The sequence below is a fragment of the Peromyscus maniculatus genome, chromosome 14, assembly GCF_049852395.1.
Source record: "Peromyscus maniculatus bairdii isolate BWxNUB_F1_BW_parent chromosome 14, HU_Pman_BW_mat_3.1, whole genome shotgun sequence".
In the NCBI taxonomy this organism is placed as follows: domain Eukaryota; kingdom Metazoa; phylum Chordata; class Mammalia; order Rodentia; family Cricetidae; genus Peromyscus; species Peromyscus maniculatus.
The window spans coordinates 34,931,712-34,956,113 of record NC_134865.1 but is presented as its reverse complement, the minus strand read 5'-3'; the positions used below and the strand labels follow the sequence as shown (position 1 = coordinate 34,956,113).

Sequence of the window (24,402 nt, the reverse complement as noted above, 5' to 3'; positions counted from 1 at the left end):
CATTCATACCTAAGCAACTTGTTATAGATTAACCATGTGGGCAAGCAAGATATTCTTCTCAGTCAGTTTCTTTTACTGGCAGGCTGCATTTTGTAGTTACAAAGAAAGGGTCAATTACTTTATTACTTATCCAGAAAGGTAATCTTATAAGGAATCTTAAAGGAATCACAAATCTAAACTTTTATATATGAAAAAGTATCAGTCAGCTCTACTTTAAATCCTTAGGGTACATCTCCACTCATCAATAGTTTTTATATCAGGAGGTTGAGGGAAGAAATGGGTACAAGGAATTAATCATCACCTTTGGTCATCAACCAGTCCTAGCAAGAAAAGTGCATCAGCTAGTAATAATTGGGCTGCTTTGTTCTTGTTCCCTGACCTTAAAGAGTTTCACATTCAACTACCTGCCTTTCTAAAACTTTAGATTGTCTTCTTGTGTTTTTTACCTCAAAGCTACTTGATGAAATCATCTTAGTCTAGCTTTAGGTTACTTTTAAAGCTTTATTTCAGCTATTATGTACTCTGAAACCTATGAACACATCTTCCAATATTAAGGTTAAAAGAATTTAAGCTAGCTGGGCTAACTGGGACTCAATTGTTTTCCTTAATCATTAACCTAAGCCATAGTCTATATGGCTCCTCAATAGAAACTCCTGTGTTCTAGCTGTGTGACACTTCCTTGTTTTATTTTTATTCACCAAAACTAACATAACTAAACTAACATAACAAAACTAACATAAGCTAACATTATTATTATCATTAGACAGTAGCTTGGGAAGGAATCATCTTCATAATAATCCACAGGTAAAAATGTCAAGTAGAACTGGATGTTTCCATGAGATAAACACACTCCAGTGGGGATCTCCCCACATCCATTCACACCAAGTCAGATAACAGAGAAAGCAGAAGCAGCAACCAAGCAAAGGCAGAGCAGAAGCAAAAGACACTCTAGGGTCTGGAATCTTGGGGCCTTGCCTACCGGAGGTTGACCCAGACAGTTTCCTCCTGGAGGGCTGACACCTTGAACTTCAGTTGCCACCTGCTGCTTCTCTGACAAGGCCCTGGCACACAGGGATGCATTTCAATTTATGTTAAGGCTTAAGGATAAAATAGGAAACTGTGATGGAGAGACTGGAAGGATGTGGTGGCTCTCCTTCCTCTTCTAGACTATTCCTTAGAGGTGACATTTTAAATGAATAGACACATGTAGGTCTGAGGAAGACTTTTTTTCAATATGGCCTTACTATGGAGCTCTGGCTGGCCTAGAACTCACTATGTAGACTAGGCTAGTCTCAATGTCACAGAAAGATCAATTAACTCACCTCTGCCTCCCAAGGGCTAGGATTAAAAGTGTGTACCCCCACGCTCAAATCATATTTCAAGCAAAAGGAAGAATGCAAAGGGGTTTGCAGAGGGAAGGCTTGAGACTGTCTGTGTCTATGCTAATGGGAATGCTGGTCACGCTATTCCCACTACAGGAATTCAGACATGTTTTCTTGTATTTATAATATATGATTGTATTTTCTACAATTGGCATGGATTTATTTCAACAAAGAATAAAAATGTAAGTAGTGAATTGCCCCTTTGTTGATATACACTAGGAGGGAGTTTCCCAAAATGCTTGCTTACAGTAGCAAAGGCGAGATCTTGATATGGACAGGGAGTGGGAATCATTCCACCACCTACTGTTCCAACAGTCTATGTCGCAGAAGGTTCTTAGGTCGGTCCGCTGCTTTACTAGGAAGTAGTAAATTGACCTAAGAAAGATGTGCAGCTGAAGAATAAGGCTAGTCTAAAGCTGCAACTCACTAAAGAAACAAGCCCAGTCTGGCATGGTGGCCTGGAAGAACAGGGGAAATTGCAGAATTATGACAAAGTGGTTTCCCACTGTTAAAAACAAGGGAGTGCATCTGTTACCTTAAATACTTGTTTAGTTTAATATCTTCTTACTGTATTTTAAGTTTCAAGAGTGTGTGTGTGTGTGTGTGTGTGTGTGTGTGTGTGTGTGTGTGTGTGTGTGTGTGTGTGTGTGAAGCTATGTGTATGTGAGTGCAGGTCACTTGTAGAGGTCAGGAGAGGGTGTTGGATCTCTTGGAGCTGGAATTACAGGCAGCTGAGGCCCCCAACATGGGTACCTAGGATAGAACTCAAGCTCTCCAAGAGAGCTGTACACACTCAGCTACGGGGCCATCTCTCCAGGCCCTGTTCTCTTTTCTTTATGATGGAAACATTCAGGATATTGTTTTCTAGCCTTTTGAAATGTTCAGTACATGGTTTCGGTAGCCTCCGTATGGTGCTGTGCACAGCAGTACTGATGGCTGAGTGCCCCCCGCCCACAGCTCCCCTCCCACAGTGCTGTGCGCAGCAGTACTGACAGCTGAGTGCCCCTGCCCACCGCTCCCCTCCGTACGGTACTGTGCACAGCAGTACTGACGGCTGAGTGCCCCCCGCCCACCGCTCCCCTCCCACGGTACTGTGCACAGCAGTACTGATGGCTGAGTGCCCCCTGCCCACCGCCCCCCTCCCTACGGTACTGTGCACAGCAGTACTGATGCCTGAGTGCCCCCTGCCCACCACTCCCCTCCCTACTTTCCCAAGCCTCTGTCTGCAGCTAAACTCTGCTCCGGGTCCCTTTACATTGAGGTTTAGGATGTTTACCTGCCTTGAACACTACAATGAATATGTGAATCATCACAATATTCTATAAAATGTGGTCTTTATGTTCCAATTTAAATAAAAGGATGAAATTAGCATGAAACAGCTATCCTTTTCACATGACTTCCAGTAACACAAATCCACAAATAAAGACAGACCGGCTAGACTTGATCTTACAAATGGAACATTCCAGTACCAGCACAATTTTCTAGGCAGTGGTTAGGGCTGGGGGACCAATAAGACATCTGCTTTCTATTGATTTTGTAGGGAGCAACTCACTGAACCAAATATCTTTCCAGTGAAATAAATCCTTGGGCTTTAGTCTATTTTCTGATAAGAGATTAACAAATGATCACAGGGAAAAGGCTCATTTGAAATCACACACTAGAGCTTCTCATCTCAATGGTACATTTTTTCATTTATATCAATTTGACTTGATCTCCACACACCGGTTGTTTTTCATGGCAACAGAAAGCAGTGTGATTAGACCTCCATGGCAGGCTGGTTAGCTCACTAAAGACACAGAAGGATAATATGATGAAGTTCACAGTGTAAATGTTCTTTGAGAAAAGGAGGGAGAGGCTTTGACCTCTGCTGTGCTAAATTTTTATGAGCCATTGCACCATAAAATCAAAATTAAATATGTGTGAGGTTTGGATAAATTATGCCTTTGGGGATATAGAAAAGGAGGGATTGTTGCTTTGAAGGAAGACCAAGAAGGGGGAAGTAATTTTCCACCGAATTGTGGACTTTAGTTTGTTTCTGCCTATGGGACTTTTTGCATGTATCTCTGAAGTTCTATTAGACACTATCTTTTAATGAAAAGCAGAATAGGTTGAGCATCCAAAGGGATTTGCTGCACAGAGACAATAGTTAAAACAAAAGCTTGTACAACAGTTCCTTAAATGTTTTAGTCTATTGTTTTTTTTTAGATGAATTTGTTGTTTTAAAACATTAACAGTCTCTGATGCTATTTTAAGTTTATGGTTTAAAGCAGTGTATAAGGCAGACATACCTGCTTGTTTCCTATAAACAAAGGAACTATTTCTGTACTATGTTTATTGTGTGATTTCCTTCAACACTATAATAAAATAAATAATGCCCTCCCGAGATATCTGAGTCTTATATTCATGGAACTATGCATACTTCGATGAACTTCAAGATATTGAGTCCTGTGTACATGGAACTGTGTGGACTAAAACAGACTTTGCACATGCAGCCCGGGATCTTGAAAGGGGGGAATTATTGAAGTGGGCCTGATATAATTATTAGTTTTTAAAAAAGGGAAGCAGGAGAGTTAGCGGAGATAAAAGGTAGGAATGACACCAGGAAGGGGCCACCAGCCAAGAAATACAGGCAACATTTAGAAGCCAACAAAGGGAAGGAAACAGAATTGCCTTCCCCAGAAGAAGAGGCTCGAACCACACAGACATTATTCATGAGACTTACTTTGGATCTCTAACTTCCAGAATTGAAAATAGGGAATTTGTGTTATTTTAGGCTACCATGTGGATGGTAATTTCTTACAAAGGCAACAGGAAACAGACATAAACAGACATGTTCAAAATACACAACTAGTATGTGCCATCTCATTGTCTGGTTACTGGGGTTAATATTTGATTTCTACACAACTACTGTAAATGGAACACATTGTTATCAAAATACAATCTGCCACTGGCTCAGACTGCCTATGATGACCTGAGAAAGGATTATATACAGCCACTTTAGAGAAAATGATGAAGTTAAAATTTAGAATTAAAAAAATCAGATAATGGGTGGCTGACCATTTACCAAAGGATGTTTTGTTTAAGAACAAAATGATTGCATGAGTTTTAAAAATTCTGAAACCACACAAAACACTTCAAAAGTAAGCCAACTATTGAAATTGCAAATTGCTTCCAAATTCTGGGAATGCATCTACTGCATGCTGGAGCAAGCAGAGAAGTAAGAAACGGACCTGACTGTTCATGCAAGTACCCACTCTTCAGACTTGAGTGTTCAACCTGAAGGCTTCACCTTTGTTCGGCTAGTCCTGTTCTGAGCATAAACATCTCTGGAATAGGTCTACATCCTGGGTCATCTGCTTTACTTTAGATTCCGCATTAGTTCTAGAGTGTACCAAATTATGACGATGAAACTCTCTGAAGGGGGCTGAATTGGGACAGGTATAGAAGAAGTATTGGCAGAGAGTGAATAAAGGTACTGGCAGCCGCCGCAGGGGCCAGCAGTGTTTGCAGGAAAGCGATGGACGCTGTCCCCAGCTAATGCCCTCCCTAGCTTATGCTGACAGATTGCAGCCTGTCATCTCTCTCAGTGGGACAGCAGGGAGAGGGCCCCTTCCCCCTGGCCTGGTGCCTGGGCCTCCATTAATAGCTCATGTCTTCCAGATAGCCTCCAGGGCAATCACTTCTTACTGATATTAGAGAATCTGTGAGCAAGAACCATGAATTTCAAACATATGTATTTTACTTCAGAGCTCTCTTAAAAATGAGAAACTCTGTCTCAAAAAACCAAAACAAACAAACAAACAAACAAAAAAAGAGGTAGCATGAAAACAAGTGGTTATTCTGGTACATCATTTTTATCTTTATGCAAAATGCCTGATGGCTTTCTATCTCTTCATTTTTGTCAACTGCATATCAGTAAAATATTTCCCACTAATACTGTAGGGAGAAAACCCTTCCCAAAACCACACAGAGCATATAACCCGTTATGGCCTACAGTAACTGCTTGTCAAGAAAAGCTGTTCCAGAGTTTAGCTACCTAGTGGCTGACAAGCATGCAGACTAACTCATTTTGGAGTGGCTCTGATGACAAGGAGTTTACACTTCATAGCAGATTGGAAGCTCTCACCCTCCAGCCACAATCTGATCTGTGGGAAGCAGAGTAGAGTGTCAATCTCACACTTCCAGGTCTGCACTGAAGACAGTGGGGAGAAGTTCTGCTTTGTTCCCACTGCCCATCCCATCTGCAAAGACTATAGCTACCACACAATTTGAGACATTTTCTTTAACTGAAATCCATGCCACTCAGAAATGGAGCATTGGTAGTGCCTACAACTGACTAAACAGAAAGATTTGCAGTCAATAAGTCTTTCTAACATAACTCAGTGTGTGACGCCCCACCCCACCCCCCCACCCAGGCCAGTGCAGCGGGGTTTAAAGGTCTCTTGCTGTGTTTGCAGCTAGCTGTCCTCAACATAGTGTGAACTGTTTTAAAGCAGTATTCTCACTGGGGATGCTCTTGCTTCCTGGGGCCATTTCATGATGTTGGGAGCCATTACAGAATGCTGCTAGCTGCTAGCATTGGTAAGGAGAGTGATGAGATTCTGTGAAGCATCCTGCTGTGCCCAGGACAGCCCAGCACAGTAAGGGATGACACATTCAGAAATGGCGATGGTACTAAGGCTGCTGGACAGCACCAGATGAGGGAAAGATGAGAACGGGGTAGGAGACTTGCTGTGAGAGAAAGCAAGGGCTGTTGTTACTACAAAGCCTTCTGCTGGTTACCTAGCTGCAAATTTGCAAGGTTAACTATTACTGAAGAGGAAGAAAAGTGTCCCTGCTGAACGGGAGATACAGATGTGAATCCATGGTGGCTAAGTCACCAAGGAGTGTTCAGGAATACAGCCCCTCTGTCTACAAAACAGAGATTTATATGCCTCATCTTCTTGGTCTACTTCTGAAAGAAGCACCCACAAGGAATTCTATTTGTTCTGCACAGAAGAATTCTCTGATTAGAGTTCTGTCTGTATCAGGAAGTAATTAATTTACAGTGGGAAGTCCTGCATGCCTTTCTGCTGAAGACTCGGTATACACAGGCAAACCCTGGGCCTTGCCTGTGAATCCTCAATATTCAATGTGCCAGCCCCTGTTGGGTGCATAGCATGGGAGAGCTTGGTAGAAATGCAGACTCTTAGGACCTGTCCCAGCTACTGAATCAGTCTGGATGACAACAGATCCCTAAGGGGTTCCTGCAGGAGGAAGATAAAAAAGCATTACTGGTACTTCTCATTCCTACTAATATGGACCTCATTTTTATGTGGACTTTTGTGAGAGCCGCTGTGTTGTATGAAGAGAGTTGGTTTACCTCTTGGACATCACAATTCTCATTTACAAAGGCAAAAAGAAAAAACAAACAAAAAGAGTGAGGACAAGAGGATTGCTAAGTGGTTTCTTCCTAATGTTAACCCATAATTATTGGGGTTGTCCTGGTGACTATCAATGTGAGAAGCAATAGATATATTAACTAACACACACTAGTCATATATGTTAGCTAATCTATGCTAATTAGCAATCACTTAATTCTTCTGCAATTCTATGTCCAAATTGGAACGGAACCTGCTGAGGTGATGAGGTGTGCCTGTCCCTTGCTACCTGTATCTACTCTTCAACTAAGCATTCTTTCTAGCCTAGTTGCATGAACATCATTTATAAATTAACCACCAAGTACTCATCAGGTCTGTAGAGAGTCTGGAAGTAAGAACAGATGAAAACAAAAGGTCTGGGCATCAAGGGATCTCAAAACAGCCCAGAGGGTTGAGGAGGGACCTGCGATTCAACATCTTCCTCTGGAGAGTGATTTGCAGAGATGCCCTCTTCTTTACACAGGAACTGCCTTGCACTCCTGTGGTGATCACTACATGAAGTATGCACACAGCAAAATGCTCAACTGTGAACTTGAAATGGTTATCATTTATCTGTCAGTTATACTTCAATAAGGCTATGGTCTAGCTGGGTGTGGGTTGTACACTCATTTTAATTCTATCACTCAGGAGGCACAAGCAGGTGGATATCTAAGTTCCAGCCAGCCTGGTCTACATAGGACACCCAGGGCTACATAGAGATATTCGGTCTTAAAATAAAATGGGTGTAAGCTATGTATGTAAATGCAAAAATGCTGAATTATGTACAACCCAATTAATATTTGTTTGGCTGAATTTTATTCTAAACAACAACAACAAAAAGGAAGTGGAGAATAAGGTGAGAGAAAATGATGCCAGCCTCTTCTGCCCTCTATCTTGTGACATCCTGGAGGGGCATGTGAGACTGTTTCATTTGAAAAAGTACAATAATAAAATATCTTTGTGTCATTAACCAAGCATGGGGAAAATGTTTATTATGAGGTTGTCAATGAATGCTCCTCTGTGAGTTACACCTGAGCTCAGCTGCCATTCACCAAGAGCAGCAAGTCCAGCCTGATTTCTGCTTCTTGAGTCACTGAAGACCTCAGAGATCTGTGTCCAGTTCCTTGGGCACCTACCTGGAGTTGTTGTTCTGACTAATTACAAATGTAAACCCATAGTAGGCCCTGGTGCCAGGCTTGACATACATATGGCTAGGTGGCATCACGGGCCCATCTACACTCTGCTTCCTGCCTGGCCCACAGGGTACTCTGCATATTGTGTCACACCATGGGAACCACTCAACTGCATTTAAATTGTGGAGAATCTCTATCCTCCCTCATTGCTGGAGGATGTCTTTCTGTATGCTGTGAATATGTGTTGTTCTCTTTGGTTAATAAATGGACTGCTTTGGCCTATGGCAAAGCAGCTTGTAGGCAGGCGGGAAATCCAGGACAGAGACAGGAAAAGGAGAGGCACAGGCAGAGAGGAGACACCAGCGGCCGCTGCCAGGAGAAGCAATATGTGAAAGTACTGGTAAGCCACAGCCACGTGGCAACTTATAGATTAATAGAAATGGGTTAAGTTACAGGAACTGGCTATCGAGAAGCCTGAGCCATTAGGTCATATAGTTTGTAAGTAATATAAACCTTTGTGTGTTTATTTGTCCGAGCAGCTGCAGGGCAGGCAGGATACAGGAAAACTTCTGACTACATCTCATAAGGCCAGCTGGCATAATTCACAATGATTTTGATCGTTCATGTCATATCCTTCAGACCCTTGATGATTTTTCTTTTAATTGAAGCATTTTAAGGATCTGATTTCTCAATTATTTACAATGTGAGCACTAAAAGAACAGAGGGAGAATCAGCTACTATGAACTTGTGAACATGAATTACAAGTTGAACTGTGAATATTATCATTCTCTCCCAGCAGTAGTGATGTCTGGTATTAGAGTTGTGGGCAGAATGATTTTCTTTTGTTCATTACATTCTTTGCTTTGCTCTATTTTATTTCATTACTTTTGTGCAAATTATTCCAAAGAGAGCTGTTAACAAAGGGGGACTTGAGTTTGATGACAAGAGGTAAAGTAATACAGTATGCACAGGAAAAATAACTTAATAAAAGGAGATGAAATGGAATGGGTTAATGTAAGCCAGAGAGAGTGGGAATACAGCAACTGCACATGCAGTATGTCACCAAGCATTGTCCCAGTTCTGCCCTGATTGTTCCAAGCCTCCTGGTGCTCCAAATAAAAGAGAGAGCTACTTGTATTTTGATGAAGAGAAAACACATTCTTCTCCTAGTTCTAGCCATAAAAACAAAAGCATATGAGTCTTATCTAAAAGATTTAAATGTAATCGCTACAGTAAATTGACTCACATGTCTCACAAACTGCTTTTAGTACCAAATCTCAATGAAACTAAGGTTTAAAAAACAAAGACAATGGAATTTTCTACAGATTGTCAAAATAGCATAGCTGACAAGGAGCATTTTGATCCTCAAGTTTGAACAAAAGAAACTGGGATCTATTTATAAATGATATGGAGCAGAGACCATAGCAAATACTTCAGGTGGAGAGAGAATGTTAAGGTCTTCACAAAGTGAAAACCTTGACTGGGAAATGGGAGGCAGAGGGGAGCCAGTTCTTGCATGTGAGTGCTCTGGGAAGATGGTGCATTCCTGTAGGACAGAAAATGTGGCCGATGTGTTGTGAATTGTATCTGAAAATATAATCTGAGCCACAAGGAAACATGAGAAAAAGCCTGGGATTTCGTCCCACAAGAGAGACTATTTCAATGTTTTCTTTGGAACACTAGCAAAATGTGAAAGATTTTTGTAAAGAGTTCAGGTGTCAAGTTTGAAATAATCTGCACACCAGTTCTTTTGAAAGTTACAATCTACTCTAATACATTAAAAATGTTTAGCAAAGGGAACTAATTAACTTTTTTTTTGCCCAGGTTTTTCCTGAACTTATTTGATCACAAGGTCTCCATGCCAACATCTTATGTCACTTACATTTGTAAATAGAATATTAAACACTTTGTAGCTCGATTCTGAAAACAGGGACTCAACATGCTATTGAGATGAAATCACCAAGAACATGTCATCATGAAGAAGGTTAGGGCAGCAGAGCAGTAGACATTAACACAAAGCTCTTGCGTACCTTTCAGACTAAATGAGATTCTTTCCAATTTACCTCAAACAAATGTAAAATGGAAGCAAGGAGTCCTCAAAATCCCCACAACCCACCAAAAGTTTACACAGTGAAAGCATCAGAGCTACTCATATGTCAGCGGTCCTTGCTACACCATGAAATCTATTAATTACCTCCCTTGTGAAATTAATTTTTATTTTTGTATCTTTGAATATTTTCATTTATTATTTGACAATTTCATGCATGTACCATGCTCAGAAGCAAGGCAAATTACCTCTCTCACCTCCCTGCACCCCTCCGATAGTCCCCCGGGACTCTCACATGTAAGTCCTTTTGATAATTTAATAACCCACTGTGTCTGGCTAGTGCTCACATGGCATGAGGAACCTCCAGTAACCACATCCCTGAAGAAAAAGGACTGCTCTCCCATGAGCCCTCCCCCATGCATGCTGAAGTGTTGACTGGCTTGATCTCGTGTAGGTAACTACAGCTGCTGTGAATTCATGAGAGCAACAGCCAAGACCAGAAGACAGCACTTCCTTGCATGCCTGCCCATCTTCCAACTCTCACATTCTTTCTGTCCTTTACTTGGAGATGTTCCCTGAGCCTTGTGAGTGTGTGTGTATGCAGTTTGCTAATTCAAGGGAAATCAATAGTCTATTCTCCGAAAGTTCTAACACTTTTGTTTTAACTGACAAAATCCTGTCTCTTTAAATGTCCATTTTGCAGTTAAGGCTTTTTTTTTTTTATTGACACATACACAGAGATTTTGCAAGTGTTCTTTGCACTGGGACATATACTGATTTCTAGATGAATGTAGGAAGGAGAATGCTTGCTTTGAGTGTGCAGTGGGTTATCCTTCATTTCACACTTTCTTTGAATCAAGGAGAGAATCCTGAAACTTGGCAAGATGGCCAAATCATTCTAAAATATGTTTATAATACTTTGTATATTTAAAGGAGCCTTTCAGTTAAACATCAGTTTACATTTTAGTCTTAACTCCATCAGATAGAGGGATAATTCTTCAATAGATGCAAGAATAACCTGAGTTGCATCCAGTGTAAAATCTCTGAGGAAAACTGTAAATGCTCAAGTGAGGCACATATTTAAATCAGTGGTTCACACCTCACTGTGTCCTGCCACAGAAAACCACCCTGAAATACAGCAGAACCCCACGCAAGGATTCACCTTTGTGGTTCTGTTACTCACAATCAACCATGGTCTCAAGACACTAAATAGAAAACCACAGGACTATAAACTGACCTTACTGTATGATAATCAAATCAGTTCCAATATTAGAGTTGTAATTTCTGTTCAAATAAAACACGGAATCAGTAACACCTGGCAAGGTGTTTCTAAAGGACAATATTTTAACAGCTTGTGATTTGTTCTCATTCAGTGGGCTTCCCTTGGACTCCATGAAGTGATAATATCCTGAGAGAGGTTTGAGAAAAACAAACTTACTATTTTTTTCACACAAGCACTTTAGTTACAAAGTTACAAAATTACCCTCAAAAACCTGTGTTAATTTTAAGCAGGAAACTACCTGAAGATGTATGCCTGAGTATAATATCTAACCCACTTCAGGAAAGCCATTTGTCTTCTAGGAATCAGGGCCAGTTTGTATGGTGGTTTGCAACCGGCAGACACATTATTAAGACTCTGCCTTAGAAACATGTGTGAGGCTGTGAGCAATGCGTTTCCTGACTCCCAACATGAGGCAAACATCTGGGGAAGGCAAGGCTGCAGTGTGCTCTTCCACATAAGCTTGCTCTCTACGGCAAGGCTGGAGTCTCCCGGGCACCACTGTCTTGCTCATAAAGTGCAGTCTCTTTTGTTGGTCCGGAGGGACTTTAAGGTAGGAGGATCAACAGGAAGTATTACCAAACCTTTCTGGCTGTTCTCTGAAACAGCAAAGTTGCTGTAGCCTGGGAGAATGCACGGAGCAACTCTTCCTATAGAAATTATGAAAATGGAGATGTTTCCATTCCAACTGCATCATTCCTTAAAATCTGAAACATTTGTGTTGATTTCTATTGGCTACTATAATGAGTTACTGCATTTATTGGTTTAGGACAATACAAATGTTATTTTAATAGAACTAGAGCAGTGGTTTCCAACCTTCCCAATATGAGCTTTTTTAATACAGTTCCTCATGTGGTGACCCCCAACTATAAAATTATTTTCATTACTACTTCATACCTGTAATTTTGCTAATGTTACAAACTGTAAATATCTGATATGTGTACAAAGGGGTCATGACCCACCACAGGTTGAGAACTTATGAACTAGAGGATGCTAGCTCTGAAATGAAGGCATCAGCAAGGCTGGGCTTCTTCTAGAAGCACTAGGGGAGAGCTACTTTCTTGCCTTTTCTAGCTTCTTGGACCGTTTTGATTTTTTGGCATGTGGCCTTACATCTTCAACAGTATCAGCACGGTGTCTTCTCTCCTTTGTTTCTGCTCTCCTTCCCCTCTGACTCTCCAACCTTCCTCTTGAAAGAACTTTTGATGATTCCATTGAGCCTCTCCAGGTAATCCAAGACAGTCTATATATCTCTGCCAGTCAGTCTGTCCATCTATCCGTCAGTCAGTAAATCAGTTAGTCATCTGTCTGTCTTTCTGCTATCTATCTATCTATCTATCTATCTATCTATCTATCTATCTATCTATCATCATCATCTCTGTGTTTTGTTCTTTTGACAGGTTTCTTTATGTAGCTCTGGCTGTCCTAGAACTCACTCTGTAGACCAGGCTGGCCTCGAATTCACAGAGATCCACCTGCCTCTGCTTCCCTGGTGCTGGGATTAAAGAAAGGCATGTGCCACCAATGCCCAGGTACCAGACTTCTGTTAAGAGAGAAGGGATAAGTCGTGGTTTCCAGGATTTCCATCCATGGTTTCTTGTCATGCCACTGCCCAGTCAGTATACCTTACAGAAAGGAAAGGTAGAAACGTCTGTTCATTTCACTGAACTCAGGAAACACAAAGAGGGAATGGTTGTAGTCTCAAGTCCTCTTTCAGGACACAACTTCAATGCCTAATATCCTCTCACATGTCCTACTTTTTAAAGGCTCCTTCACCTCTCAATAAAGCGTAACTGAGTGGCAAGACTTGAAGGATGTTTAAGATCCACTCCATAGCACCTTCCCATCCCTAGGTTCTGAACTCAATAACAGTTACAAAATATCCCTTGCCACCAAATTAACATAAGCAGGGGTTCTGAAGAAATATAAACATATTTTCTTGACCATTATTCTGTGTATGACAACCATTTGGAGATTTCAGTTGCTTTGTAGAAATCTAGTTTAGTAGTTTATTAAAATGGAATCATTAAACTTGCCTCATGGGGATATAAATGAGCTAAACTAGGTATCAGGTGGAAGGGAAGATGGAGGAAAGCCTTGTGCAGAGGCAGCAGCTCTGAGCTTCGGCAGCAGGTCTACTCAGATATTCCCCTCACCGCTGAGTACCAGGCCGTGCTACCTCTTTGGCCTCAGTCTCCTCATCTCAGAGTGTGAATTTTTTTGTTTTTGTTTGTTTTTCGAGACAGGGTTTCTCTGTGTAGCTTTGCGCCTTTCCTGGAACTCGCTTTGGAGACCAGGCTGGCCTCAAACTCACAGAGATCCGCCTGCCTCTGCCTCCTGAGTGCTGGGATTAAAGGCGTGCGCCACCACCACCCGGCAAGAGTGTGAATTTTTTCACGCATTATTTTTCCGCTTTTCTGTCCTGTTATTTGGAAGTCACTTACAATCCAAGAGAATCAAGAGATGATGAGGGCCGGTCACGAGTAAGACAGAAATTTGAGGGTACTCCTCATGCAGGTAAGACTGTAGAATGGATGAACATGTACAGAACCCAAACCAGAACCAAGACCTGTCACGATGGAAGAGTGGCTGGGAGAGAGACAGGGAGTGGAGACTGGAGAGCTGAGGGGGCTGAGGAAGAGCAAGAGGATAAAAAGGGGATGTGAGGAGGAAGACTAAGGCCCTGGAAGTCACTGAAGATGTGAGGTGATCATCCCCTTAGAAAGCACATGCAAAGGACCGATGGGAACCACGACAACCCAGGAACACAGAAGGCGAGAACTGTGGATGTGAGGAGACAAAAACAACTTCCGAGCAAGGCAAACAAATCGTGGGGAGGGAGGACCATGCTTTCCCAGAGTTGATGGTAACCTGTCCACAGGGAGGTCTACAGAAGAGGGAAGTGAAAGAAGAAAGCACCGAAACTTATCTTTAACTCCAAAGAATAAAAAGAAATGGTTAGGTCTAGGAACCTCTCCTCCTATGTATGAGAGGAAAGCAAAGGCTGAGGACGGTAGTGCTGAAGAGATAAAGGTATAGGGAAACACTGGGTGAGGTTACTGATTTTATCAGTAAAACTGGAAGCAAGGTCATCTGCAAAATGTAAGACAGGAATCATCACAGCTACCACCCAATTCCTCGGAGTGTCCAACACCCTGGGTCAGCAGTCTTGGAAGCCATTGAACTGAGCGCAGAGGTCAGAAAGATTATAGTCATGTATCATTATGCAGTGATATACAGTAAGAGATGTGATGCAGACTGTTTTGATGCGGACACATCGCATCACTGAGTGTACTATCCAAACCTTGGGGGTGCGGTCCACTGCACAACTCTGCTGTCATGTATGGCCACCAACATAAACACACTAGTGGTTAGGGACATCACTTTAAAGCTTGAATTTGCTCAGATCAAATACTGAGAGAGAATTTAAATGACTTTTACATGGAAGACTTGGTGCTGGCCTTCCTGCAAAGACTACCTCCACCTAGCAATCATGTGAGGGTACAGGAACTGTTTTCTTTATACAGACAGAAAGAAGAATTTGCATGAAAACATTATTCATACTTGGTTATTTTATTATCATATATCACTGTTTACATTTTCTTTGTGACATTTAAGGATATTATAAACAAAAATCTCTGCATGGCATATGTAAGCACTAACAGTCTGAAGGAGAGCAGGCAGCCCTGTAAACCTAAGATCTACTCACACTGAAACAAGCTAGCTTGTGCAGAGTAACAACTGGAAGAGGTTAAAACAATGGCATACTGGTAAGTGCTCAGGTGTGTAAGAACAGCTGGATGGGAAGAACTCTAGTCTCACACACAGCCTTAGATGTGGATTCCACCTAGAAGTTGATCCCTCGGTCCAGAAGTGCTTTCATAACTCCTTTTGTTTGACATTTATCAATACAGACAAATGCATATTCAATTTAATGTGATTTTATTATGCTTAGATGTTTTAGTTATTTTATATAGATAAAAACACACTATATTGCCTTTAAAACTTTTAGTTTTATAAGTGTGTAATTAAATGTTACCATACTTACAATGTCCAAAGTAATTTTCAATTGAACACTTGTTAACATGTAGCAGAGATTGACAAAATGGTTTCTATGACAACTTTTAACGAAAATGGAACATAAACCCAGACCACTCATCTAAACCCTTAGTGATACCTCATGCTGGAAGCAAATTGTGAAATGTCTTAGACAGTCGTTTCTCAATGCTTAATCCTAAAGATTCAGAATTTTGACTGAAAATGCATGGAATTGAAAAATCCTTTTACCTGAAGCCATGTTTACATACCTTCATTTTCTAAAAGAAAAACAAAAGAGCCTGTATTTCAGTGTTCCTCAACCTTCCTAATGCTGCAACCCTTTAATGTAGTTCCCCAGGTAGTGGTGACCCACAACCATGCATTTATTTTCATTGCTACTTTGTAACTGTAATTCTGCTACTGTTATGAATTATAAATACCTGTGTTTTCTGATGATCTTTGGTGCCTCCTATGAAAGGACTGTTTGACCCCCAAGAGGTCAAGACCTACAGATTGAGAACCACTGCTGTATTTTAATACTACATCTCAGTTTGGGATTTCATCACATTTTTAAACAATATATGAAAACCAGGTCCATGCCCTTCATATATCATATCTAAGTAAATGGCACAGACAATGACGGACCCCAGTGTTTTCTCTCCTTTAAGCCACTTTAGAAGAGTCAATTTTGCAGTGACAAATTTGCCGTATTGGTAGCAAAGGCTATACAGACAATGTATGGAGGTGAACCAATTATATTTATCTTTATCTTAATACCAGCTCAAAAGCCTCAACTCATTATTTGATTTCTTAAAAAGATACACTGAAAAAAATATGCATCTGAGGTAAGGACTAGTCTTCAATGAAAACTGAAACTATTTTTCAGATTATTTTGTTCGTTACATTTATGCAATGCACCATTCATTTCATTCATTAAAATACCTTGCACCAAACATGGCATCTTCAATCTTAACACTCCTCAAATATGAGAAAAACTAATAGCTTCCACTAGCATAAGAAGTGAAATTTAGCCGGGCGTTGGTGGCGCACGCCTTTAATCCCAGCACTCGGGAGGCAGAGGCAGGCGGATCTCTGTGAGTTCAAGGCCAGCCTGGGCTACCAAGTGAGTTCCAGGAAAGGCGCAAAGCTACACAGAGAAACCCTGTCTCGAAAAAACCAAAAAAAAAAAAAAAAAAAAAAAAAGAAGTGAAATTTATAAGGTCAACATAACAAAAAGGATTGCAGACCCAACACAGCTTTTAAAGACAATTTATACACAATGAAATGAGTGCTTTGCGTAATAGCTATAGAGCTAAACAAACTCCACTTCCCTTCCTTGCAGCCTGGTGAACATGGCTGCCTTGAGCACTTTACATGTGGTGTTCCGTCATCAATATAGAGGTGTCAGTGAGAGCAAACAGTGGCATTCTCAGAACGCCGCTTCTCAGAAAACACTGTTAAAATGTAAGTGCTACTGTCTGAATATTTATGTAATAATTAAATAATTTTGGTAACACGTTATTTTCAAAATTTTCAATGTAAGGCACAGGGGAACATCCAAAGTCCAGGGCAAGTATATTACATAATAAACAGTTATCTCTCAGTCATCATTTGCCCTTTATCTGAAGAAAGAGGACAAGTAGTGCAGTCAAAACATGCCCGAATTAATAAAAACAATGGGATTTAGGAAACTCCAGTAATAATTGTGTGCAGAAAGAATATTAATTCAAAAAAAGATAAAGAATATTTATACAAAATAGACACCCTATTGTGTTACAGGTAGATAGAAAAAAATGTGAGGCACTTATATTAACAGTGCAGAAGGAAAACATTGAGATTTTTCTTTTGATAAAAGCACCAAACCATTTATTTTAACATCTGAGACAAAAACAAGTTAAAAATATAGGAAATCAATTAGTCCTGTAACTCTGTATTTGGTATACTAACAAGAATCCTGAAGTTCAAAGCTCAAAGTACTTCACTGTTTTCCTGGCTGAAGTCACTGGGCAGTGAAGTTCAACTTTCCAGAGTCCTAAAGTTCTCTGCCGTGAGCCCTGGCGCCCGACGTGCGGAAGCTGTGTAAATTACTGTGGTCTCTCCCTACGCTCCCAGGGAGCTTCCCACTTTATAGGTGACTGACAATATGTTTTTAAACTCCTTTTCTAAACACAAAGATTCAAATCTGGTTTGGAAAAAGAGTGCTGATGCCCAGCATTGACAGTTCCTGAACGAATTTCATCCTGGGCTTGAAGTTACAGGAATCCACTGGGTGTGGTATCAGGAAAAGACCTGGCTTCTGCTGGATGATGAAGAGGAGCAGCAGTCTGAGTGTGACCAACGCTGTTTAATTCAGACGAATAGGTTTCGTTTAACACTCCCCGATTCTGAAACTGAAAACAAAAACAGCAGAGTGACTTGTTAAGAGCTCTAAACAACACCTTAAGAGAACGCTCTAGACCCCTTAATCTGCATGATTCTTGTTGTTCCTATTACATTACAATATAGGTATGATTTAATGAATTTATTTGTAATACATGTTTAATTAACTTTTCTGCAAGTTACCAAATGGAAAATGCTTGCTTGCTGTGTTGGCTGGTTTTATGTCAACTTGACACAAGTTAGAGTCATCAGAAAGGAGGAAACCTCAATTGAGAAAATGCCTCCAAAGATTGGAAGGTAGGCCAGCTGGGGCTAAAGAATCAGCTGTTTTCTGAGAGCACAGAGAAGCTGTGTTCCAGAGGCAGCCAAGGTGGCAGCTTGTGCTGACAGCCAAACCTGGTAGTGTAAGAGTCACCCAGGTGGTACTGGTTTTGAAGGCATGAAGGGGTCATGGAGAGCAGCTGAGGCCTGGCATTGTGAGAGGCCAGGAGAGGTCATTGGTGAAAGTGGAGCTTGAGTGGCAGTTGAAAGCCCACAATTAAATGTGGTCATGGAGGGAACTTGAGGCTTGGCACCATGAAGAGAGTCCAGGACAGGCTATTGGTGAAAGCGCAGTCCAGTTGCTGCAGAAGACCCCAGCATTTTGGAGATGTCAGTACCATGGGGTGACCACCAAGAACAGCAGCAGCTACAGTGAAGCCGCTGGATCTTAGAAGATCAACTGTTATGCTGCAGAGGTGAAGCCTGAAGAGTAACCCATGCCCTCTGGAGGAGCCCAGAAGACTGGGAGTGGGTCCCAGACATTGGACACGGAGTTATTTAGAGTTGGAGTTTGGTTTTGCTTTGATTTTACTGTGATTGTGCCTTGGCTCTTTTCTTGAAGTTAGAGGGTATTTAATTGTATTTTGATTTATAGGACTCTACAGCTTAAAGAATTTGAACTTTTAAAAGAGATTTTGGATTTTAAAAGATATTGGATATTTTAAAGAAACCAAACTTTTAATGTGTTCAAATTTGTAAAGACCATGGAGCTTTTAAAGTCATTTATCTTTTACCTATTTACATTTATCTCTTATATTATATATCTTTTATGTTTATCTTTTATATCAGTATTAATGTGCCATCTTGGGGATAAATGAGAAAGGGATGTTTTGTGTGTCAAGTTGACAAAGGGTCAGTACTGGCTAGTTTTATGTCAACTCGACTCGGTTAAAATTACTGGAGAGGAGACAGCCTCAACTGAGAAATTGCCTCCATAAGATCTGGCTGTAGGCAAAAGCCTGTAGAACATTTTCTTAATCAGTGGTTGATGTGGGAGGGCCCAGCCCTTTGTGTGGGGTTTCACAGGAAAGCAGGCTGAGCAAGCCATGGAAAGCAAGAAAGTAAGGAGCATTCCTCTACGACATCTGCACCAGCTCCTGTCTCCAGGATTTCTGCCCTGCTTGAGTTCCGGCCCCTCCTGTTTTTTGATGATGAACTGTAATATGAGACTGTGAGTGAAATAAACCCTTTTCTCCTCAAGTTGCTATTGGTCACGGCATGTCACCACAGCAATAGTAACCATAACTAAGACACTTGCTTTCTTACACCAAAACTAGTCTCATTTTCAGAACTGCTGAAAAAGAGGAAGGACAAATGTAAGAGCTCTGTAGGGGCCCACAGAGGCTCCTTAGTAAGGTCTTACTCAAGGTCAGAAAGTCTGAGCTTGCTTTACCCAGCAAGGCTCCACAATAGGATGATTTGGCCAAAGGCGTGTTTACCAGGTGTTTTGAAGGGTCTACACTTGTTTGTACATTGTGCTTTGATCTTGAAAGGGGAGGTCTTTTGCCTCTCCCCTTGCTAGTATATAGAAAGCTCATTAGAGATAAACTCAAGGATGCTGGGTATTGACCCAGGGTCCTCCCAAAGTTATCCCAAAGCTATCCTGCATCTCTATCCTTTTTCTTCATCTACTTCTATATCTCCTTACTAGGGAGTCTCTGTGGGCCCCCACAGAGTTCATAGTCTATAGAACCTTCACTTTATAGTGTATAGTTGATGAAATAAAATAAAAATAAGATAAGTCATAAAATCATTCCTGAGCAGCTTCAATTAACTCATTTATTTTGCAGTGCTGGAGATCCAGCGAGGGGCCTTGCCAACCTTCTAGATCCAGCTAGTACATACATGCTAGTTCAGTGCTCCACCATGGAGCTATACTCAGGGCCTTTCCCCAATTTTATTCTGTCTCCCTGTTTTCCAGGTTGCCTTTGAACTCACTCCATAGCCCCAACACCAGGCATGAGAAGCACCCTTTTGAACTGTTGGTCGTGGTTTCATATACCTACAAGTAATGTACAGACTGTACAGGTTGTATTTGTATATTTTGGAACACACACACAACTGCGCGTGCCAACAATTAAAGAGATCATCAATTTGAAGGAGAGGAAGGGGGAATAGCAGTAAAGGTTGGAGGAAGGAATGGGAAAGGGGAAAGGATGTAATTGTATTTTAATTTCAAAAAAAGAAACTATTTTAAAAAATAAAATTTCATGCGTATGGGTGTTTTGCCTACATGTATACATGAGTGACACAAGTGTGCAGTGTTCAAGGAGGCAGAAGAGGTCACTGGATCCCTGGGAACTGGAATTATCGACAGCTGTGAGCTGCCCGTGTGGGTGCTGGGAATCAAATACAGGACCTTTAGTAGAACAAGCAAGTGTTAACTGATGAGCTATTTCTCCAGGTCCAAAATGTTGTTAGTTTTTGTAATTGTCACATAATGACTCATGCACATTCATCATTTACATTAGGAACATTTGGATTCCTCTTTCTAGTAATGGTGAATCATACAGGGAATTACTGCTGACTGCAGTCGTCCTACTGTGTGTTCCTGCTGTCTGTCAGTCAGTACCCAGTGAATTACTGCTGACTGCTGTCGTCCTACTGTGTGTTCCTGTTGTCTGTCAGTACCCAGTGAATTACTGCTGACTGCTGTCGTCCTACTGTGTGTTCCTGTTGTCTGTCTGTCAGTACCCAGTGAATTACTGCTGACTGCTGTCATCCTACTGTGTGTTCCTGTTGTCTGTCAGTACCCAGTGAATTACTGCTGACTGCTGTCGTCCTACTGTGTGTTCCTGTTGTCTGTCTGTACCCAGTGAATTACTGCTGACTGCTGTTGTCCTACTGTGTGTTCCTGTTGTCTGTCTGTACCCAGTGAATTACTGCTGACTGCTGTCGTCCTACTGTGTGTTCCTGTTGTCTGTCTGTCTGTACCCAGTGACTTACTGCTGACTGCTGTTGTCCTACTGTGTGTTCCTGGTGTCTGTCTATACCCAGTGAATTACTGCTGACTGCTGTCGTCCTACTGTGTGTTCCTGTTGTCTGTCTGTCAGTACCCAGCAGCCAGCACGGTTCTGCTGCCATTTCCAGTGTCTGAGGAATCATGTTTCCATACATGGATATGCTAAGCAGTTCTGTTCTGTGTTCTATGGCCTCCAGAGGCACCACTTTGGGGCAAATGATAATATTCCATTCTTTTATGACAAAGTATATCTAATGCACAATTAATCAATTTTCTTTATGATAAATATTAAATTTGAATGGACTTGAGGGCTATCAGGAAAATATTAAGAAAAACCACCATCATCATTCTCCGCCAAAAAAAAAAAATCCCACACAATCAGATAAAGCAGACATATTAATAATCTAGAAGAAACAATCAGGATTGAGATTCAAGCCACACTCAAACTGCAAACAGGGCAATGAACTTAATGTTAGTCAAGATATTTTTAGAAGCTAAACCAGTATATTTTCAAATAAATTAATATTCCCTAACAGAAATTAATTAGTGGTAAGCATGATAGACCCTTGAGTGGTCACAGAGAACAGCTATTAAATTATGTTAACATCAACCTATTTTTAAGAAAATTATTTAAATAATTTATTTGTGCTATTTTAAGTAAATTATAATGAAGTTAGTCATGTGAACATAAATATACCAAACGCAGTTCTGAAGTCACTTGCTGTTTAAAAGGGTTCTGACAATGTTTCAACATAATAGACGACATGGAGATGCTTTGGCCTGACTGATCTGTTCAGCTCTAAAAGCCCTTACCTTGTTTGGAAAAGCCTGGGAGGCTGGAATTGCAGGGCTGTACTGCATCTGGTCCACAGGGGTGGGCTGAGGCCCTGGCTGACACTGGTACATGGACATGGCCCCAGCATAGTATGCCTGAGGAGGGACCACGGCTGACTGTGCATTCATCCCATGTCTTTGGTTTTCAGGAACTTGTAAACAAGTGACAAAATCTTCTAAATTAGAAGTAGTGGGGTGCAGGGGCGCCTCAAAGCCCTTTCCAGGAAAGTCCAACTGTGCACACTTAGAGTGTTGTGGTAGCACAGACTGATTACAGGGAGCAAAGTTCTGTGTGTAAGGCAGGCTGTCCACCTCAGACTTGTAGGGGAACTCCTGAACCGTCCCCTGTAAGTCTGAAAAGGCATTGTAACGTTTCAGTTCCTGCTGAGGACAGCTGAAAGGCACAGGAGGGGCGGGCTTCCAACTTGCAAACATGTCATTGACTTGCATATGCTGCATTTTCTGACCCAGCTCTTGCTGGGGTTCCATCTGAGGACCCAGGTGATGCTGGGGTTCCATCTGAGGACACAGCTGATGCTGGGGTTCCATCTGAGGACACAGCTGATGCTGGGGTTCCATCTGAGGCAGGTGATGCTGGGGTTCCATCTGAGGACACAGCTGATGCTGGGGTTCCATCTGAGCCAGCTGATGCTGGGGTTCCATCTGAGGACACAGCTCATGCTGGGGTTCCATCCGAGGACCCAGCTGATGCTGGGGTTCCACTGCCTGAGTTTGGTGCTGCTGTAGCTGCTGCTGCTGTTCTAAATGCAGGCGTTCCTGCAGCATACAGCTTAGGTGCTGAGTCACGGGCTGTTGCTGGCTGGCTGAATTCAGCAAGGTCGACTTGTTTAGAGAATCTTGCACATATGTCAGGATTTCGTCTGTTATGTCGATGTCTCTGAAGTCAACCTCACTAGGCAGGTCAGTCCTGAAGAACTCCTCACTCTGCATGCGTCTGATATCATCAAAATCAACCCCTAGGTTTCTCATGATGCTGTACAAGTCGTTATTTTTATTGTCTGGGAAGAAGCCCGGGGGCCCTCCAGAGAGTGCAAGGCTCATGTCCTGAGCATGTCCAAGCTGCTCGTGTTTCCACACAGCCTCACTCCCTACTGGTGCAAGGCTCTCCTGCCAGCCACTGCATTCACTCACAGAGTCTGTGAGAAAACGGCTGTCTAACGGTGCAGGACCTGAGGCAGGACAGAGATAGACGGATTCATCCTGTAGGATCATGGCATTCATCAGGGAACTGGGGTGGAGAGAATCCGTACTTGGGGTTGACTGGGGAGCCCAGTCTTTCCCACTCGTGCTGCTCTTGGTCTGGGTTGGTAAGGACTCCATCATGGGAGGGAAGGGGCTGGAGATCTCATACAGTACAGCCTCCCCGGTAGCACACATGAATGGCAGCATCGTCCTTCGCTTCTGTAAGTGCTCCCTTCCTTCTTCCTCCCTAACAGGGTGGGCAAGAACGTCCGCATACATTAACACTGCATCACACATGTTTTAAGCAAGACATTTTTAAAAGAAGAAAAAAATAATTAAAATGTACTAGAGGAGAGCCTGATAACACAGAACATGAATTTTATTTTGAACCAAATTCTTATGACTACTGTTATGCAAATATAGCTAAAACTATACAGGAAAAATATATAAATATTGAAAAATTATCAACAAAGCAATAACTAGGAGACATAAATGAAATAGAAGACAAATGGACAATAGTAAAATCAATAAACGAGATGCTTGAGCCTGGAAGAGACTAACGAAGGTAGAGGTCTGCTTGCTATACCAGTCGATGGATCTGTGACGCACACATCCATGTACTCTTATGGAAAATACAAACATTCACTATGGCCATGGGTTGATGACTTAGCTCTGGACAGATGTTAATTCTTCTCCCAAAGAACCATGTCATCAAAATCCCATCAGTTTCATTGTGTAAAGTGTAAAGAAGAGTCAACAATCATGAATGAGAATAACATCTATACAAAAGCAAAATGAAGACATGCATTCAAAAATCAAAACTGCTAATAAAGACAGGACATTCGGGTGACATGATGACAGAGACAGACAGAGGGACGGGACCAGCAACTCAAGAAACAAGAAGAAAGGCCACTCTGACAGGCAGAGCAGTGGGCCAAGACAGGTCTTCAAGAGTTTGTCTCTTTAAAAAATGCTATTGGTCAATTTGATATTCAAAAGGAGAAGATCGGTCAGGATTCCTACATCCAGCTGCACCCAGAGAAGCAATTCTCATGGAGAGAGCCCTCGCAGTGCAAACATTTCACAAAAGACTCCTTTCTGGGATATGTGAGAATCTTCCAGATCACTGGGTACACACCACAGTGTTTGTGGGTTTTTCTTTTACTGTAAAGATGTCTTGGATTTGTCATCTCCCCTTAAATTGGAGGATGAGTGGGATTCTTTGGCCTTATCTGCTTAGCTGCTCAATGAAGCTTGTTGCTTTTGCTTTTCAGCATTTCTTACCTTTGCCCTGTCCTCTCTAGATACATTCTTTTAACTTTTTAACTTTTAGTTACAGGTTCAATTGCCGTAAGATTGCTTTTAAATTTCCATGTAAGGAGAGTTATGAAAACACAAAACCAAGACAAGTCCTTTCAGTAAGCT

The 24,402-nt window shown here is 41.6% G+C and overlaps 1 protein-coding gene and 1 long non-coding RNA gene across 5 annotated transcripts in view; both read right to left on the bottom strand.

Annotated features, from left to right (window-relative positions):
- LOC143268437 (uncharacterized) overlaps positions 1 to 24,402 on the bottom strand; it is a 626,027-nt gene that overhangs the window by 188,703 nt on the left and 412,922 nt on the right. The window lies entirely within an intron of this gene.
- The window catches only part of Ahr (aryl hydrocarbon receptor), a 42,892-nt gene continuing 33,284 nt past the window's right edge, over positions 14,795 to 24,402 (bottom strand). The window contains exons 10-13 of one of the 4 annotated variants that reach the window (XM_076550770.1): positions 22,469 to 23,224; positions 22,393 to 22,438; positions 21,754 to 22,275; positions 14,795 to 17,668 (exon numbers count right to left, since the gene is read on the bottom strand). In XM_076550770.1, the coding sequence (XP_076406885.1) occupies positions 17,531 to 17,668; positions 21,754 to 22,275; positions 22,393 to 22,438; positions 22,469 to 23,224 (1,462 nt within the window). In that variant the 3' untranslated portion in view covers positions 14,795 to 17,530. Of the gene's footprint in view, positions 17,669 to 21,753; positions 23,225 to 24,402 lie in introns of all 4 variants that reach the window. The other 3 variants (XM_076550769.1, XM_076550768.1, XM_076550767.1) reach the window with 3 other exon arrangements.